A 19,197-nucleotide genomic window follows, 5' to 3' on the forward strand; every position below is an offset into this window, starting at 1 on the left:
CAATTCAAGTGCTTTCCTTCATGGTTCTAAATAATGGACTTCTTTGCAGTTGATCTTTCTTCATAAATGGTAGCCAGAAAACTTGTGACTTGGATTGTGGAGTTTGGCGAAGAAAATAAAGTGTCAACTAAAGTCCCTGCCTAGCAAATAATTGCTGTGATTGTGACATGGATCTGATGGACAACGGAGATCATGATGTTCCTTGCCTATCTTTTGTAAGCAAATAATGCCTCCACAATCCCTACCCAACTGACACCTCTGGATTTCTCAGCCTCTTTCATATTAGCAACAATTTTGTGCTCAGGGTCAGAGAACTTCATTGTAATAATAACAGTCTTTCACTTTGTATCATGCAATGTTTTTTGAAGCCCTTTCTCTTTTACAATGTTTAATGTGATGGGAGTATTTTCATTGCTGCCAAATGAGGGTGGAAGCCATTTTTGCAACAGAATTGCAATAAGGGAAATTTTTTGTGCTATCAATATTTCAGATTCCTCTTCTGAATCATTCAGGTCTGATCATTCTTCCCCATCTACTTTTCACAATGGATGGAAGTTCAGGGTGAGGGCCAGTAAAGTCTATGAAAAGAGGGAGGAACCCATTGGGCGATTGTCATTAGTAATGATGACACATTTTGACAGCCCTTTAAAATTTCCAAAACACTTTCCTCACAATCTTATGAGGTGGACTGCTCCTGTACAGATGAGAGAAATAAGGTTCAAAAGAGTGAAGGGGCCTAGCTAGTGAAGAAAAGTACTATAAAGGTATTGGACCAAGAGTCAGAAAACTTTGGATTGTACTCCTAAATATGCCACTTGTTATGTTACGAAAAACTGTTTGATTAACATCAGAGCTACCAGACATAGTCATGTTCATCTAAAGTCGACAGACCTTTGACTGCCATTCCTAGGGGTGGAAGCACCCTTAGGGACTGAGTATCCTGTGTCCAGCAGCCAACTTGGAAAATAGTATGAAGATATCTATATTTCATACTCCCCAAACATCAAGACCTATGGGAAAAACTATCTCTAAAGGCAACAGATTAAAAGGGCTTCTCAAGATAGAGTAGATTCTAGATCTCTATTAACCACTCCCAACAGACTTTGGCTCTTAGGGCTAATCTCTCAATTCTTTTGGTCAGGTTAATATTTCACTTAAACACCCCACCAGGAGGTGAATGACTTCTCTCTTGTTTGTACAAATCGAATGCCCTTGGTCTTCCTGTTTCTAATAGAGGCTGGGAGTTAGCAAATCAATTATCTCCACCCCTAATCCATCTGAAAACTATATAATCAGAATCAAGGGGATGAGGGGTGCTGAGAGCTCTCTTCAGGGAGGAAACAACCGGAATCCTTCTCCAGTAAGGGAAATTGATTGATTTTTGTAAGATTCCTTTTCTACTGAATAATAATCTAATCTAATCTATCAATCTACCTATTTATCATCTAATTTATTTATCTTGTGATTCATAGATGTTAGTGTAGTTATTGTGGGATGGCCCTTCCCATCCTACTTAAAGGGTTTGGTTCTAGGTCAAAGAATTGAATGTTAATAAACTAGGTTGTCAAAATCACTTAAACAACCAGGGTTTAATGGTAGGTATGGCTGAGGTGACATGCCCTTCCAAGATGGACAGAAGGAAATCTATGAGCCAGACCTTTAAGTGGGGGGGGCCCCAACATATGTTAGAGGCTTCAAACTTGAGAAAATTTTTTTTTTATGCTTGAATCAGGAATTGGTAAATAAAGAAGTCTTGGAATATTTCAATATGACAGTGCTTAGAGGGAGGAAATTTAGTTAGTTTGTCCTTATGATTCTCTGGCTATTTCCCTGAGTATCTCCTTGCCAATGGCTCCACATAGAAACAGAACAAAAGCTGTCTACAATGGCAGGAAAATATGAATCAAACAATCCCTTTGAAGGGATATGTGATTTGTGGAAAATCATTTGGGAAGAAATATTATTCCAAAGCCACATTCAGGAACAGTTTACCCCATACTAACAATAATTTAATAGTTTAACATTATACTGATGACTTGTGAAATCAGCACCAGAGACACAGAGACAGGGGCAGAGATAGACAGCTTTTGTCTGATGAAGATGGAGACAGGGAGATGGAGATAGAAATAGAGATAAATACACATGTATGCACACACAGAGAGTGATAAAGACAGAGAGGAAGAGAGAAAGGGAGGCAGACAGAAGAAGAAAGACACACAGAGAGACAGAGATGGGGTGGGCGTTGGTGAGGGAGGAAGGAAGGGAGAGAGAGAGAGAGAGAGAGAGAGAGAGAGAGAGAGAGAGAGAGAGAGAGAGAGAGAGAGAGAGAGAAAGAGAGAGAGAGAGAGAGAGAGAGAGAGAGAGAGAGAGAGAAAGAGAGAGAGAGATGTTTGGTATTTACTTTTTTGGTCAATCTACTATTTTTTTGTGTGGACAAGTTGTTATATGGTAGAGGAGGACAGATGAGCTTTTGTTGGTACTATAGAGAAAGCTTCAGGAATTTTTTGATTCAGAGTCAGCCAGGTAAGGTCACAATCAATCAGAGACAACCTATGTTTATGCTTTCAGTTGGGATAGACATATGAATCAGAAACTATAATTACAGTTCCTACCCTAATCTGGAGTGCTTCAGTTTCTGATGGCCAAACTGCTTTGTAAGTAGGATTCTTAGAAGAGAAAGTGGCTCAATACAGATTGTCCAATGCCTTAATCTCAGGGTGTTACATGTGAGCTGAACAGTTGGGGCTGAATTGTGCTACTCAATGGGACAAAGTGAGGGCACATATCAATGATAGAGGAACTTGACTTATCATCAACTGCTTTTAACCCTTTAGTAAGCTATGTCATGCATTAACAAAGAGTGCACCAGAATCTGAATGTTTTGGTCTCTCTTTTTTTTAAACCCTTAACCTTCCATCTTGGAATCAGTACTATGTATTGGTTCCAAGGCAGAAGAGTGGTAAGGGCTAGGCAATGGGGGTTAAGTGACTTGCCCAGGGTCACACAGCTAAGCAGTGTTTGAGGTCAAATTTGAACCCAAGACCTCATGTCTCTGGACCTGACTCTCAATCCACTGAGCTACCTAGCTGCCCCCTGTTTTGGTCATTTTTTAACTTTTACTGACTTTTACTACATAAAAGGTTTTCATACTTTTACTGAATTTTACTACATAAAAGGGTTTCAGTGACAAAGTTGAATTCCAAACAATGTAGTTTTCCTAAAATATCCATGTGGCTAGGGACTGCCACTTTATCATTCATCTACCACTAGTCTTCTCTAATAAGGTAACTTGGGTTTAGATCTTAAAGTTGACCCAAGTTTGGCAGGAGACTTCTAGATGCGGTTGGTTGATGTTTCCTGACTCCTCGAACCAGTAACACCCTTGTGACTTGTACATGGCATGTATGCTTTTCATTAATGTTGAGAGAGACCAGTATGGAGAGTTAATTTCATCAGATATTTCCTATATCTTCTCTTCACCTTCATCTATGTTAGGTAAAAACTGACTTGAATAGAAAAGAAAGATTTGAGACAGCTGTATGACCATTTTGACCCTCATCTAATGATTTTTTAATATATTGGTTGTCCTCTTCCCCTTGTCTCTAGTTATCTTGAACTTGAAAAAGCAAATCTTTCTCCATTTCAGGTCAAGTTGGCGTGTGATCATAGTAAATAAAATGCTAAAACAATTTTATCAAGTAACTCAAAGAGGAAACATTCCCAGGAAAATGTGTTCCAAGTGTAATGAATAATGGCAATATACAAGGACTTGGAAAACTTTGGGAAATGCAGCATCCATGGTCCTGAGCCACATAAGCAAAATAATGTCAGTAGGAATTATGAGTTGATGTTGTATATACTTATATAAGTCTCTCATTTTAAGGGTAAACATTAATGTTTTTTTCTGCAGAGTAGATTTCACTCAGCATATACCCTTCCTGTGACTCTCTGGCCAATAAAACAAATTCCACTGGACCCTGATCTTTTATCAGTTGCTATTTTGTTTTAAATTAGGAGAGTAGTTCAAACTGAATCTGAGTGTAAGAGATATCTGAGATATGAGAGGAATATGTAGCATAGGGGAAACTAGACTAGGCACCAGAAAATCTTGATGTGTATTTCATTTTTTAGTACATACTAGCTATATATGACCTTGGACATTCTAAAAATCTCAGTTTTTCACTCTTAAAATAAAAATAATGATAGTTGTACTAATGAAATAAGAGAATTATTGTCATAGGCAAATGAAATATGTCACATAAAATACTTCGTAACAACAAAAAAAAGTAAACATAAGCCATTCTCTTGGACTCCTTTTTGCTCAACCATTTCAGTATGACTTAATTTTAGTGTGTGCATATTTTTTTATCCACCACTGCCATCTAGTGACTCATGATAATTCTCCATCAACTGTTTAAAAACAACAAAACTATATCATGGAACCCATGGACAGCCAATGGTTTTAGAGCTAGGAGTGACCTTAGAGGTTATTAAGTCCAACTCTATTTTGAATATAAGGAAACTCAGACTTAGAAATGTTTTATCCACCGGCCCAAGTTCCTATACCTAGTAAACAACAGAGCTGCTATCCATATCCAGGAAATCTGATTCTAAAATGAATTTCCAATCAATCAATGAAACAACCAATCACAAAGCATTTTATATATCAGATCCAGTGCTAGGCAATGGGGATGCAAGTGCAAAATTGAGCTAGGTCCTGCTTTCAAGGAATTTATATTTTACTAGGAATACAGCATTTATTAGGAGAATTGGTAGCAAAGGAAAGGGTTTTTGTTCTAGGTAGGAACAAGGATCGAGAGTGGAGTCAGAGCACCAAAAATTTGTTGAATCCTTTCAAATAATAATGATGATACTAATTTAATAATTTTTTCCTGATAAAGAGGTAGAAAGTTGATGGGGGAGTATATGGACTGCAACAGGACAGATGCCAGGATACTTTTCTGGTTTGATATATTGGTGCGTGGTTGAGTGTGAAGAAGCCTAATATGGGGATTGCTAGATAAAGAAAGTTAAGGTCAGGATCAACTCATCCTCTAATATAGACAATTCGGTGGTCCCCAAAATGAATGAATTAATCTCTCTGTGGTGGATGTGGGGGTAGCATCTCTGGACATCTGTTAAATCCCTAGGTTTAACTATTCCTAGTAGAGAAATGAGAATAGAAAAGCAGATGGCTAGATGCCCCTGATGTTTCTAGTCACTTGTTTCTTCTGATAAGTGGTTTGTGGTTAAGGAATTAGAAATCAGAAAGGATCAAAGTATGTGAATCCAGACCCATAGTCTTTGGGTCTTGGGAACTTTGTGGCTATAGAGTTTTGCTCTCTTGGCAAGAAACAAAGTAAAAAAGGAACAAAACATTCCATATCTATTTGACTTTCATTTAGAATGATGTCCTATAATGGTTGCCATATCCTTCCTCCTCTAGCCCTTTGCAGAAACGTCTCGGAGAGATGGTGATGTTTCTTAAGGCCATGGACCCTTTCTTGCTGCTCTTCATCCTGGGGCTATGGCTGGTTCCACCTTCCTTGACAGAAGCAAATGCCAGGGAGAAACACTTCTTGATTCAGCACTATGACTCCAAACCAAAGGGCCGGGATGACAAGTACTGTACAGCGATCATGAGACAGAGAGGTTTGACCCAGCCCTGCAAGGATATGAATACCTTCATCCATGGTGATTACCCTAGCATCAAGGCTGTCTGTGGAGATAAAGCTGGGAATCCCTATGAAGGGGGAAGGCTTAGAATAAGCAAGTCACGATTTCAGGTCACTAACTGTGAGCATCGAGGAGGGTCTACAAAACCTCCCTGCAAGTACAGGGCCACTTCTGACTTTAGATATATCATCATTGCCTGTGAGAATAATTTACCTGTCCACCTTGACCAGACCATCATTGCAAAATAATTTACATAAGGAGTTTGGCAACCTAAGGCATGGGTGTCCCAAGTGGTATTTAGGTTGATAATAATTTTATATACTATGATCATGTTCCTTATACCAGCTTTCCCACCCCTTCTTTAATTAGTTGTATTTTTTTCTTCATGTACTATTCTTTTCATGCCCTCAACATCTTAGACTTGGGACATTGGCAAGTTCCTTTGGCAAGGTTGCCAACCCCTGATCTATATGTATATAGTAAAATTGTTGATTTTTGCTAGTTCTGCTTTCATTGCAAGGAGTTGGAGCTCTATGCCTCTTCCTTAATATATGTCCCTCAATTCAGGAATGGCTGTAATACTTGTTCTGAGTTTCTTAACAGATGAATTATTCATTTTCTTTGGTTTTGGCCTTTGGGCATTTTCAATAAATAAAATATCTTTGAAATCAGTAATCATCAGTCTTCTCATTGGTTCATTGAATATTAAACTCATTTCTTATTCTTCTCATCTGCTTCCTTACAGAGAAATCAATAAAATGGAAACCCTTTTCCTTACTCTATACCCTTTTATCAGTCTCTGCTAGAAATGGTTAGTGTGTGGGCCTAATAATAGTTTCTAAAATTAGTATTGGTTGGATACCCTTCTCAAAGCAGTGTGAGAATATTCCCATAGTTCCAGATTACTAGGAAAAGAATTTAGATGAATCAGGATGTTTCTTATGCCATAATTTTGAAAAATTTAAGAAGAGTGAGTTATTTTCCCCATAGGCCTCTGAGAAAGTGCTCAAGAGAGCTTTGTGATTAGTCCTGCCTTTTTGGCAGACCTCAAATTAATTATGGAAGATAGAGAAATGGATTATTGATTCTTAAATTCATTACAGTAATCTTCTTGGGAACTTGGATTCTTTGAAATACATTCATTACCTGAGACAGGAGAAAGAAGAGCCTTCCCAAATATTTAATATTAGGAAATATTAGGAAAACTACTATTATTCAAACCTTTCCTGACTGGCAATCAAAATCTCTGAAAGAAGAATTATATCATGGCCAAATTCTTTCACTCACACTTCTTTCATTGCTATCTTCCTGATCTGGAATGCAGTTACTATTATACAGGCCATTGTCCTTGTCAAAGATAGAGAGAAGAATGTATGTGGGGCATAGAAAAGGGAAGAACATACATATATATTTAATTATTTTTATTTTATTTTTTATTCAAAGATATTTTATTTTCCCAATTACATATAACAGCAATCCAACATATTTTTTCTGAAATTATGAGATCCAAATTGTCTCCCTCCCTTCCATCTCCCCTCTCAGAGATAGTAAACAATTTGACCTGGGTTATATGTGTATTATCATTCAAATCATACTTCCATATTGGTCATTATTGTGAGAGAAATCTTACATTATGTATATATATATATATAATATATAACCAAAATCTCAAAATAAAACTGTAAATAAACTAATGTGAAAGATAATATGCTTTGATTTGCATCTGACTGTAACAGTTCTTTCTCTGGAGGTAGAAAGCATTCTTTGTTTTAAGTCCTTTAGATTTGTGTCAGATCATTGTATTGCTGAGAATAGTTAAATCTTTCACAGTCAGTCATTGTGCAATATTACTGTGTATAATGTTCTCCCTGTTCTGCTTATTTTACTCTGCATCAGTTCATATAGATTTTTTCAGCTTTTTCTGAAATTATCTTGCTTATCATTTCTTATAGCACAATAGTATTACCAACGTAAATCACAATTTATTCAGTCATTCCCCAACTGATGGACATCTCCGCAGTTTCCAATTCTTTGCTACCATAAAGACCTGCTATATTTTTGAACAAGTAGGCCTTTCCTCTTTTTAATCTCCTCCTCTTTATTTTTTATTCCCCCACCTTTTATTTTTTATTTATTTATTAAAATCCTTATCTTGGAATCAATACTGTATATTGGTTCCAAGGCAGAAGAGTAGTAAGGGCTAAGCAATGGAGGTTAAGTACCTTGCCCAGGGTCACACAGCTGGGATATGTCTGAGGTCAGATTTGAACCTAGGGCCTCCCATCTCTAGGTCTGGCTCTCAATCTGCTGAGCTACTCAGCTTGCCCTCCCCACTCTCCCCCCCCTTTTTATATATAGACCCAGTAGGGGTACTACAGGATCAAAGGATATGCATAGTTTTGTAGGCCTTTGGACATATTTCCAAATTGTCCTCCAGTATGGCTGGATTAGTTTCCAACTCCACCAACAATTCATTAGTGCCCCAATTTTGCCACATCCTCTCCAAAATTTGTCACTTTCCTTTATTGTCATATTGGTCAGTCTGTTAGGTGTGAGGTGATATCTCAGAATTGTTTTAATTTGATTTCTCTAATCAAGAGTGACTTAGAACATTTTCCCATATGATTATTGATATCTTTGATTTCTTCATCTATAAGTTGTTTGTTCATGTCCTTTGAGCGTTTGACAATTAGAGAATGACTTGTAAATTTTTATAAAATTTCCTAATTCTCTACAAATTTAAGAAATTAGACCCCTACCAGAGAAATTCATTATAAAATCCACCCCCCCCCAGTTTTTTGTTTTCCATCTAAACTTGGTTACTTTGGTTTTGTTTGTACAAAAGGCTTTTTAACTTAATGTAGTCAAAATGATTCATTTCACATCTTATAATGCTCTCTGTCTCTTGTTTGGTCATAAATTCTTCCCCTCTATAGATTTGCCAGTCAAATTATTATATGTTCTCCTAATTTACTTATCGTATCAGTTTTTATATCTAGATCACATACCCATTTTGATCTTATGTTGGTATAGGGTGTGAGATATTGGTCTATACCTAGTTTCTGCTATACTGTTTTCCAGTTTTCCCAGAAGTTTTTGTTAAACAGTGAGTTCTTATTCCAAAAGCTGGAGTGTATATGTTTTATTACTACATTAAAATCTCTCTAACTGCAATGCCTCCCAACTACCTCAAATAGTCCATTTATGACACTGATACCTTAGATCTGAGTTGAAAAATGTATGGCACTCATGCCAGAGGGGGCTCCCTTTCCCCTCTCCACTGCACCTGAGGATATTTTTCACTTTATCCACCTCTGCCCAGCAGCCTAATGGGAGTGATTTCTCTCTCCCTTGTCTGGGGTAAAGTGACAGCTCACATATGATGTGAGGGTGCAGTTTGGGCACTTGTTCTCTAAAAGGTTTGCCATCCCTGCCTTAGTCCCTTAGTCTGATTTTAGTGACACATTGGAGATACATAGCTAGTTTTGGTTACAACAAGAATATTTCTCTGTCTATTTGGGGGGCTAAATGGAGGACAGCTATCCTGAGGACACTCTGCAGGATACATTCAATAGAAATATTCAGTTTTACATAACTGAATGCTCTTTATTCTAAAGGATATATCAACTTAGCAGTTCAGGTAATTGGATCTTGGGTCAAAATCATACAATGTATCAAACAAAATACTTCTCATCACAGTTTGGCTATGCTATCCTGGTCCTGCAATGAAATCAGAGGATTCCAAGATCAAATTACGTGTAGAAGAATGAACTCAAGGAAGGAGATTGTTTATAAGATGGGTAAAAGATATCTTTAGAATCATAGTTAATAGCTATAAAAGATCATACCATGCAGATATCTTTCTTATGTTCCTAAAAACATAGGGACTTTATGAAAACAAGGGGTTTCTACTATATGATTTCCAAGGCTCTTTTCAGCCCTGACATGCAATGAGACTTTTAAAAGAAGGATTTTGATACAAGTCCTATGGGTAAACTTACTGAGGATTTTATTCAGTTGTAAGAAAAGGAAGAAATCAGTAGAAATTATATGTCTCTGTTACCTAAGGCTAATTTTTTTTTCAATTGAAGGGCAATGAAGTCTAGTGAAGGTAGACCTGGGCTAAGATTTGTTTATAGGTATATTTTGTTATGATCATAGGACCAATTTCCAGAATTCCAGTCAAAGGAAGATTAATAGAAAATCAGAAAGATACCCCAAGGAACTGATCATTTGTGGAGCTCCAGCATTCCATTTTATATTACTGCATTATCAGTCATGACTTAGCATTAGGAGTAATTCCTATAAATGGTGGTGTATCACTTTTTCATAATCTACTTGAGTTCTAGTCACTTCCACTTGAAATTCCAGGCTGTTAAATGGTTATTGACAACTCTTCCTCAATGTGGGCTTTCTCCTTTTCTTAAATACATTATTTTTTAGTGGTTGGTTTTGTAGTGAGTTAAAAATAGGCCACAGTTATCAATTAGATCTTCATGTGGACCAACCGGACCATATTGTGGTGAAGTGTCACAAGAATATATAAGGTAGCTAAGTGGTATAGTGAATAAAGCATCAGGCTTGGAGTCTGGAGTGAGCTCAAATCCAGCCAGATACTGTATGACCCTGGCCAATTCACTTAACTTCTTTTTGCCTCATTTTTCCAATTTAGAAAATGAGGATAACAGCACTTATGAAAATCAAATGGTATAACAATTGCAAAGTGCTCAGCATAGTGCCTGGCATACAGTAAGTTATATAAATTATTATTATTATTAGTTATAAAGGGTCTAGAATAAGAGATAGTAGATGGAAAAACATAAATATGTCACTGATATTGGAAAATCAGAAGAAAGTAATGCCCTGAAGAAGGTTCTCAGTGGTAAGTACTGGGCAAGTCAGGAAGACTTGAGTTCAAATCCTATCTAGTCAAGCCACCTAATCTCTGCTTGCCTCAGTTTCTTCATTGGCAAAATGGAGATAATAATAGTTCCTATATACTAGGGTTGCTGTGAAGATAAAATGTGGTAATACTTGTAAAGTATTTTGCAAACCTTAAAGTGGTATGGAAATGCTATTATTATTATTGAATTGAGACTGAAAACTTCTTTGGGCACTACTATTTGTGACCTTTGACCTAAATCACCTATCCTTTCTGAGCTTCCATTTGCATATTTGTAAAAATGGCAGTACGTCTGCTTTGCTTAGCTCACAGATGTTTTAGAGATCAAGTGAGGCTGAGTTCCAGCCTTGAAAATTGAGTGTCTTGGTCTTAGGCACTTCCTAGCTGTGTATCACTTAGCCTCAATTGCCTAGCCTTTACCACTCTTCTGCCTTGGAACTGATACTCAGTATTGATTCTATACAGAAGGTAAGGGTTTAAAAAAAGGAAAAAAGGAAAGTGACTCTCGCTGTTTTCCTTAATGTATGGAGATTAAGGTAGAAATGAACAAAAGCAAGTATGAGAAGTGAGAGAGTCAGTCCAGGTACAGGAGTGGGGAGGGGTGAGAACAGAAACAAAGTAAAAAATATAGGATTATTGAAAGCACATGAAGGGACAGCTAGGGGACCATGAAGTATGACCTTTTACCATCAGTAGAAATTCTGCCAGCTTCTAGTTCTACCTGAGGAGTGTAGAAGATAAGGTGTTTAAGTTCTTTCTTGGGCAGCTGGTATTGATTGGCAGATAGATGGCACAGGGGATAGAGTGTAGTGCTTTAGAAGGCCCGAGTTCAAATCTTACCTCAGACACTTAGTAACCATATGTTCCTGAGAAAGATGTAGTATCTTTCCTAGGCTCAATTTTCTTTTCTTTAAAGCAGAGATAATAATATCCCCTCCTTCCCAGGGTTGTTGTGAAAATGAAATGATCAAATAAGTTAATGTATGTAAAATGCTTTGAAAACCTCAAAATGCTGTATAAAGGTTAGTTATTATTTGGCAGATTGTTGCACAACTCCTGTTGAAATTCTCTTATTTAGTGCCATTTATGGTGGGAGAGGTATTTTCATTATTATCACTCATGTTGCTATTCCTTATTTTATTCATTCAACAAGGAGTTTATACTGGGATCTTGTGTGTGTGTGTGTGTGTGTGCATGTATACACATATGTACATAGACCTTGCTGATTAACAGGATTCACAAAGGCCTGGTTTCTATTTCCATTGGGAGAATATCAAAGGAAAAAAAACGGCAATCAAAATTTGGCTTTCTTCTTTTTTCCTACTCCATCTCTGCTTTGAACTTCAATCGAGTCTGCCACTCATAATAAGATAAAGAAGATTTGTGTAACTGTGAAATCTCAATATGCCTCTGTAGGTCTTATAGAGTAGTCTTTCAGACTTTCTTGATGCTTTTTTTTTAGGACCAGACTAGGACGTCTCATCAGGGCCACTTGCAGCTCTCCCAACAAAAACCAAAGGTAAACTGGAGTCTTGCTCCTAGTTCCTTGTAGTACTTAACTGAAATGAATACTTAACTTTCTTGTAAGTACTTAATGAGCAGTTATCTTCTTTGAGATGGAACATTACCTTTGGATGAAAGAGTGGAAACTGAACCATTTGGGAACAATGTCGTGAATGAGAGAAGTAAGAGTGGGACTACATGGGAATGTGGGAGATAGCTGATCAAAGTAATATTTTCAAAATGCATTAAATAAAAAACACAGGATTATAAAGGAAAGCAATGATACTGAAATAAAGATGTAATTGCTTTCCCATTAAAGTTCATAGAACACTTGAAATTTTATGATCAATGATGTCCATTAAAGAACTACATATCTAGAACAACTAGAAAATGAAATTCTAGAGAGGGGGGAAAAGTTGTATATGAATTGTATAGAATAGAAATGGTCTTTTGGGAAGGGATGAGCAGTCTGCCCTCCATATTTACGTCTCCTCTACTGCTTCTTGTTTTGTTCTCTCTTTAAGAGCCTCTAACTAGGCAGGAGATAATGGCTATGCAGAAGATTGGATCATTGTTTCTGCTGTTGGCCTTGCTTGGCCTATGGTTGGTGCAACCTTCTTCTGGCCAGAATCGGAGGTACCAACAGTTCTTGAGACAGCATGTGGATCCTTCTAGTGAAGGTGGTGACTCTACTTATTGCAACCAGATGATGCACCGGAGGCGGATGACTGAGCCAAGATGCAAGCCTGTTAACAGCTTCATCCATGAGGACATCTGGAACATCAACAGTATCTGCCGTACCACTGACATCAGATGCAAGAATGGTCAAATGAACTGCCATGAAGGCATTATGAAGACCACAGACTGCAGAGTGACAGGTGGCTCCACTTCCCCAAACTGTAGGTACAGGGCGATGACCAGAACCAGGCATGTTGTCATTGCCTGTGAAGATTTGCTGCCTGTGCACTTTGATAGGTAGGACCCATCTTGCTGTCTCCACCTGCAGCATCAGTTCCCACTTTCTTATTGTCTGCTGGTGAAAGATGGCGGATGCTGTGGGCCCTGTTTCTTCATATCCTTGGCTTATTTTCCTATAACCAGTCCATGATTTATATTCTTTGGCCCTATGGGAAACTGCAAAACAAAGTCTGCAAGAGACCCTAGAAGAAATTGAGAAACAGTCTGCAAAAGACCTATGTCTCCTAATAAATATCTTTGTTCTTCTATGGAAGAGTTAGGTCTTCTTTTTTCCTATCCTTCTGACAGGGAAAAGGATGAGTGGTGATACCTTTACTTGTATATCACTTTTTCCTTTACAAAACATTCTTAAGTAATTCATTTTATCATATGATTGTTGTGATACCTCCAATAATGCTAGCATACAAGGGGTGTCAAATACTTGGCCCACAGGGTCCATGTGACCTGTAAGATTCCTGAGTGTGGATCAAACTAGATTAAAGTGTAAGTGGGAACTGTTTAACAAAATAAATAAAAACATAATAAAATATAGAAAAATTATGTTTAAAAACTGACAGTATGAGGTCTGTAAGATCCTTATGTATGATTTAATGACTCTGGATTCTACTTGTGCTTGACATCATGACTAACAAATTGTATTTTTTCTGAATTTTACTAAGTACTTTTTGAGCTTCCTGACAATCCAGTATTCCCATTCTTATTTTATGGTCGAGGAAACTGAAGCTTAGAGAAATTAAGTGCAGATTTAAATATTTTAGGCAGGATTTGAATCCTAATCTCTCACCTCTAAGTATAGTCCTTTTTTCATTATACTATGTACCCAAGGAATATTACTACCCTGATTTGAAAGATAAGGAGTCTGGGGGCAGCTGGGTGGCTCAGTAAATTGATAGGAGGCCTACAGATGGGAGGTTCTAGGTTAGAATCTGTCCTCAGACACTTCCTAGCTCTGTGACCCTGGTCAATTCACTTAACCCCCATTGCCTAGCCCTTACCGCTCTTCTGCCATGAACCAATACACAGTATTGATTCTAAGATGGGAAGTAGGGTTTAAAATAAAAAGAACAGAAAGAAAAGATAGGAAACCTGAGACCCAGAGTATTTAAATGACTCATTAAAAATAAAAAAGCTAGTTAGCAGTGGTTTAGTCAAGCAAAGACTATAGATCCATGATGGCAAACCTATGGCATATGTGCCAAAAAGAGTATACAGAGCCCTCTTTGTGGGCATGTGAGCCTGTAGCCCCCTAGAGTTCATTACTAGAAAGGCAGAGGGACTAGACGAGTTGCTCCCTTCCTCCTCTCCACCATGCTGTGAACATTTTTTCACTTCACCTGCCCCTCTGCCCAGCAGCCCAATGGGAATGTTTCCTCCCCTGTCTGGGGTAAGGGGTTGGGTGAAAAGTCCTTGGCATGGCATGGAGTGGAGCATAGCACTTGGTCTCTAAAAAGTTCACCATCACTGCTATAGATTGACTAGCCTCTAATCTGAGCCTCTCTCTTCATAATACTTGAATGAGTATCAGGGTGCTGGCTATTTTTAGTAGGCAAAGAAAACCAGCTTTGGTGGGAGGTCATCATGAGTTTTTGGAATTGGAACAGTGGAAATATTTGGATTCCATCAGTTTCAATATGAATTAGGATAGGATTGAACTACCAGATTGAATTTCTCTTTTCCCTCCTTTCAAGCCTGGAATTGCTTTTGTGAGTCAGAATCATATATTAAAAGAGCAGTGTAACCTCAATATTTTATTGGAGTTGTTGGCATAATTGAGTTTCTCTAGCATTTCTGTAATAAAAAAATTCTTTAATTTGTGACTGCGAGACATCAGCTATATTTGGGATAAGGGAGGTCACTTATTTTGTTCTTCCCTTAACATCAATTCTCAATACCTTACATGTCCCTGGCTCACTATGTTTCTCTTCCAAAGAAATACTTAAGACTTGGGTCTAAGGCCTGTATGCATCAAGAGACTTATGATAAACTTTAAGGACAGATCTCCTCAGTATGATTTCAAAGGATTATTTGAGTTTCTAAATGAGGTCTTTTTGGATATTTCACTAAGTTCATTCTTGTAGCCTATAGAAATATGAGGTTACTGGAGGCTCCCCAGGGATCCCAACTTTCCTCTGGGTATATACAGAAAAGAATAAGCCCCTACAATTCCAACCTTCCAGACAAACCATACAGGGAGTCCCATGCATTATACACCTGGGCAACCAGAGGATGGAGCCCTACACTGCTATGGGTTGTCGTGGGAAGGCTTAATTCCAAGTCCCTGTCACCAAGTACTAAGCACTGCTTTTGACTGTTCTCCATAGCAGAACCAAGAGGACTGATTCCACAATCATGTGTACTGAATGACTCTCACTCGTGCCTTATATAACCTTCGATGTTAAACAGTGGCAGCTAAGGGGCAATAATAAAGGGATAATGTATTAACAATCAATAGATTATGGTAGGGAAGGAAGGAAAAAATGTTTATTAAGCACCATCTTTGTACAAAGCACTATGCTAAGTGCTTTCCACTTATTATTGCTTAGAACCTTTACAAAAGAATTACCATGTATTAGCTCTGTTTTATAGTTGAGGAAGCTAAGGCAGACAGGTTATGATTTGTCTAGGGTCATACAGATAATAAATATCTAAGGCAGGATCGGAATTCAGGTATTCTTCAGTGAGACTCAGATGGAAAGATCTGGTCAGGGGGCTACAGGCTCCCCCTGTCTCTCCCTGTTTCCCTGCTGTCTGGGTGCCCCCGCGACTGGGTCAGGTTGTTTTCAGGATGCGGCCTTCAGCTCCAAGGCCCTTTTGCCTGCCCTGAGGTTCCTGTTGCTGCCTCAGATTCAGCGCTCTGGGTTGGGGGGGATGGGTCCTGGGACCTTCCTTTTGCCTATCCCTTAGATCCGAGTGATCTCGGGTTCTGACTTTTGGGGGGCCGTACCTTTTGATCCAGCTCCAGGAAGAGTGTTTTCGGGGTTTGTTTTGAATTTCGGTGCCCTAGGAACATTCGGTTTGAGATCGGTAAGGAAGGGTTTCTGGAGCTCTGAACTTTAGCTTTCTCTAAGTCGCCATCTTGACTGGAAGTTCCTCGGAATTCAGGTATTCTTGAGCACAGATCTAACAATCTATCCACACTGCACTATCTAGTTGCCTCAGATGAGAAGGGATATCCCTTGATCTAGAGGTTGATGTTTACTCAATTCTGTTCTAACAAGATTGTGTATCTGGGTGTCTCTCACTATTCTCTTCACTGTTCCCTACCTCCCATCTTCTGGTTCTTCATATGGGGACTCAGATTCATAGGATTACAAGGGTTGAGATCTGACAGCAACTTTAGAGATTAACTCAAATGTTTCAATTATAAATAAAAAAAATGTGTATTAGTGATGGGAAGTGACTTGTTCAAAGTCATACACAGAGCAAGTAGTTTGGTGATTCCCAAATAGATCCTATAGGATTCAATCCAGTGTTCTTTCCATTCCACCATTTTGATTCATATCATGTTTGAACTGAAAAGGACTTTAGATATGCTCTATCAAACCTCTTATTTTAAAGATGATACCCAGGGGTTTACTTAATAATAAGAGCAATAATGGTGACAAGACAGATAATGACTAACATTTACAATGTAGTTTAAGGTTTGCAATGTACTTTCCTCATAGTACTTCATTAATAGGGGTAGAACTACTTATTGTAGTTACAGTTACCATCCTTATAAGTAAGCCCCCTTCTCCTTAGTCCTTTATGCAAATCACTTCAGTCCTTTAGACCTTTGTTATCTCATCTCTAAAATGAATTATCAAGTATTTTTGTTTTTGTTATTGTTAGTAATTTCAGTCATGTCCAACTCTTTTGTGACCTCATTTGGGTTTTTCTTGGCAAAGACACTGGAGTGGTTTGTCATTTCCTTTTCCAGCTCATTTTTACACTTAAGGAAGGTGAAGCAAACAGGGCTAAATGACTTGCCCAAGGTCACCCAGCTTATTTTGCATTAACACTTTCCCCATAATTTTCTTAAGACTAGAAATCAAACCCTAATTTGTAGGGCTTGACTATTTCTGAGGTGTAAATACTTACACTGAAATTTTAATAATTGGCTTTCCCCAATCAGTACAAGCTGACTTCAGTACACTCCTGTATATAAGATTCTCCAAATAGTCAATGTTTGCATGATCATATAAAGTCCCACATATATGGATAAAAAAATCACAAATTATCCCAAATACACACTCACAGTTCACAGTTCTGATTACAGTGTATTTTTCTCATTCCTATTTTCTCTGTTTACCTTCTCTCTCTCACTTTCCTTTCATTCTGATCCTCTTGACAAATGTTTTGCTTCTGACCCCTGCCTTTTCCAATGCACCCTCCCTTCTATCATTCTCTCTACTTCTCTTCTCTCCCTTACCTCCTACTTCCTTATAGAGTGATAGGTTTTTAATATTCAACTGAGTATGGATATTCTTCTTTCTTTGAGCCAATTCTGATAAGAGTAAGATTCCAGTATCACTCCTCCCCATCTTCCTTTCTACTGTAAGAGCTCTTTCTTGCTTCTTCATGTAAGATAATTTATCTTATTCTATCTCTCCCTTCCCTCTTCTATAAGTAGAATAATCTCTTTTTGCCCCTTAATTTTGCTTTTTTGGGTACCATCACATCATATTCAACTTATTTCCACACTGTCTAGCTATCTCTTCAACTGTCTCAATAGTAATAAAGTTCCGAAGAGTTACATATTCTCTTTTCATGTAGGAATGTAAATACTTTTAGCTATAGTGAGTTAACTTTTGTACTCCTTAAAATAGCAAATAAACAAATTTAAATCAGTGAAAACTGCATTATACTCATCTTCTTCAAAAGAAAGGGAGAGGTCTCACCAGTTGCTTGGATTCTCAGCTAGGGTAAAGTGATGATAGAACAATTCTCATGCTCAGATCTGATAATGCCACACAGAGGGGAGAGGCAGGATTGGGATCAGAGTTCTGAAGGCAAGGTTCGGGGAAATAATAAGAGGAAATACCAAGGTAATTAGAAGTGCCTCACTATATATAAGGATGAGGGGAAAAGATAAGAATCAAAAACACAGTCACAGTGTGAGGTTGGAAGGGACCCATGGAAATGGTAATGGGTACAAGTTTATTGAAAGCTGGTAGATCTTTTAAAGGTAAGAACCACAGGAATTACAATCACCCATGAGAAAGGTCCATGGGATAATGTAGCAAAAATGTAGATAGTGCAGCTGGTAGGATAATGGTTGGGGTAAGATTCCAGGAATCATCCAGGGTTCATGGAATGGTCAGCAATCTTGTTATGGGAAACTAAAAGGAGGTGGAGGTGAGGACACTCAGACCCATTCTCAGACAGACCGTGAGAATTCAAGCTCTGATGACAGCTCTCAGATCTTTGTCTTAGATGGACCCAGAGTTATCAACCTGTGACATCTCCTCCTTCTTTATTTGATTAAAAAAATTTTTTTAGAGTGCATACCATAGAATGAAGCCAGTGGACAATGGAGAATATAACAATATCAGGATATGATCAAGATTAACAATTTTCAGAAATAATTGATAATGAGTATACAGTTTAACAAATGACTGATGATAAACATGAGTATATAAAATCAAAATAAATATTATCAGATATACAGTTTGAAATACAAAGTCATTGAAAGGAAGCTATTATCTATATTATGCACAACAATAGGCAAAATGTTGTATAAGGGGGGCTAGAAACATTTGAAGGTAAAGAAATTTACAGGTTGTGAAAAATTTCCAGGAAGGGACCAATCAATATACTGGGTAGAATTAACAATGGGTAGCAAAAGAGGAGGATTAAGGCACATTGATAAAATGGGTTATGGGAAGAGCAGAGAGTAACAATGTTTTCACACAGTGACAAAGGAGCCAAGAGTTCAGTGTTCTTATGCCAATTGCTATAAATCTGCCTAGATGCATATATGCCCAGTAAGTCTCTCCTTTTTACAGATGTTACGGTAAGGAGGGAAATTAAAGCTATGAATAAGGTGGCTGGTTTCTCAGCAGGGGACGTTGGTGGTAAAGTAGTCTCCGCTGTGGCAACAAGGTGTTTGATCTGTCCCCATGTTGGCAGGTGGGCTCTGTTAGTTCCTTAGGCAG

At 38.0% G+C, this 19,197-nt stretch overlaps 2 protein-coding genes across 5 annotated transcripts; both read left to right on the plus strand.

Moving 5' to 3' along the window:
- Positions 1-1,242: 1,242 nt before the first annotated feature.
- Positions 1,243-6,351, plus strand: ANG (angiogenin). 2 transcript variants are annotated; one of them, XM_001379291.4, is made up of 2 exons: positions 1,243-1,360; positions 5,447-6,351. In XM_001379291.4, the coding sequence occupies exon 2, from the start codon at positions 5,472-5,474 to the stop codon at positions 5,922-5,924; it is 453 nt and encodes a 150-aa protein (XP_001379328.2). In that variant the 5' UTR covers positions 1,243-1,360; positions 5,447-5,471; the 3' UTR covers positions 5,925-6,351. The 2 variants fall into 2 exon arrangements, with proteins under 2 accessions (XP_001379328.2, XP_007479818.2); XM_007479756.3 differs by having other exon boundaries at positions 1,278-1,383.
- Positions 1,244-13,614, plus strand: RNASE4 (ribonuclease A family member 4). 3 transcript variants are annotated; one of them, XM_007479754.3, is made up of 3 exons: positions 1,244-1,360; positions 12,042-12,098; positions 12,607-13,614. In XM_007479754.3, exon 3 carries the CDS (start codon positions 12,630-12,632, stop codon positions 13,059-13,061), a length of 432 nt encoding a protein of 143 aa, XP_007479816.1. In that variant the 5' UTR covers positions 1,244-1,360; positions 12,042-12,098; positions 12,607-12,629; the 3' UTR covers positions 13,062-13,614. The 3 variants fall into 3 exon arrangements, with proteins under 3 accessions (XP_007479816.1, XP_001368728.1, XP_007479817.1); XM_001368691.4 differs by having other exon boundaries at positions 1,303-1,383; XM_007479755.3 differs by lacking the exons at positions 1,244-1,360; positions 12,042-12,098 and adding an exon at positions 12,125-12,264.
- The last annotated feature ends 5,583 nt before the right edge of the window (positions 13,615-19,197 follow it).

Source organism: Monodelphis domestica, chromosome 1, assembly GCF_027887165.1.
Source record: "Monodelphis domestica isolate mMonDom1 chromosome 1, mMonDom1.pri, whole genome shotgun sequence".
Lineage (NCBI taxonomy): Eukaryota > Metazoa > Chordata > Mammalia > Didelphimorphia > Didelphidae > Monodelphis > Monodelphis domestica.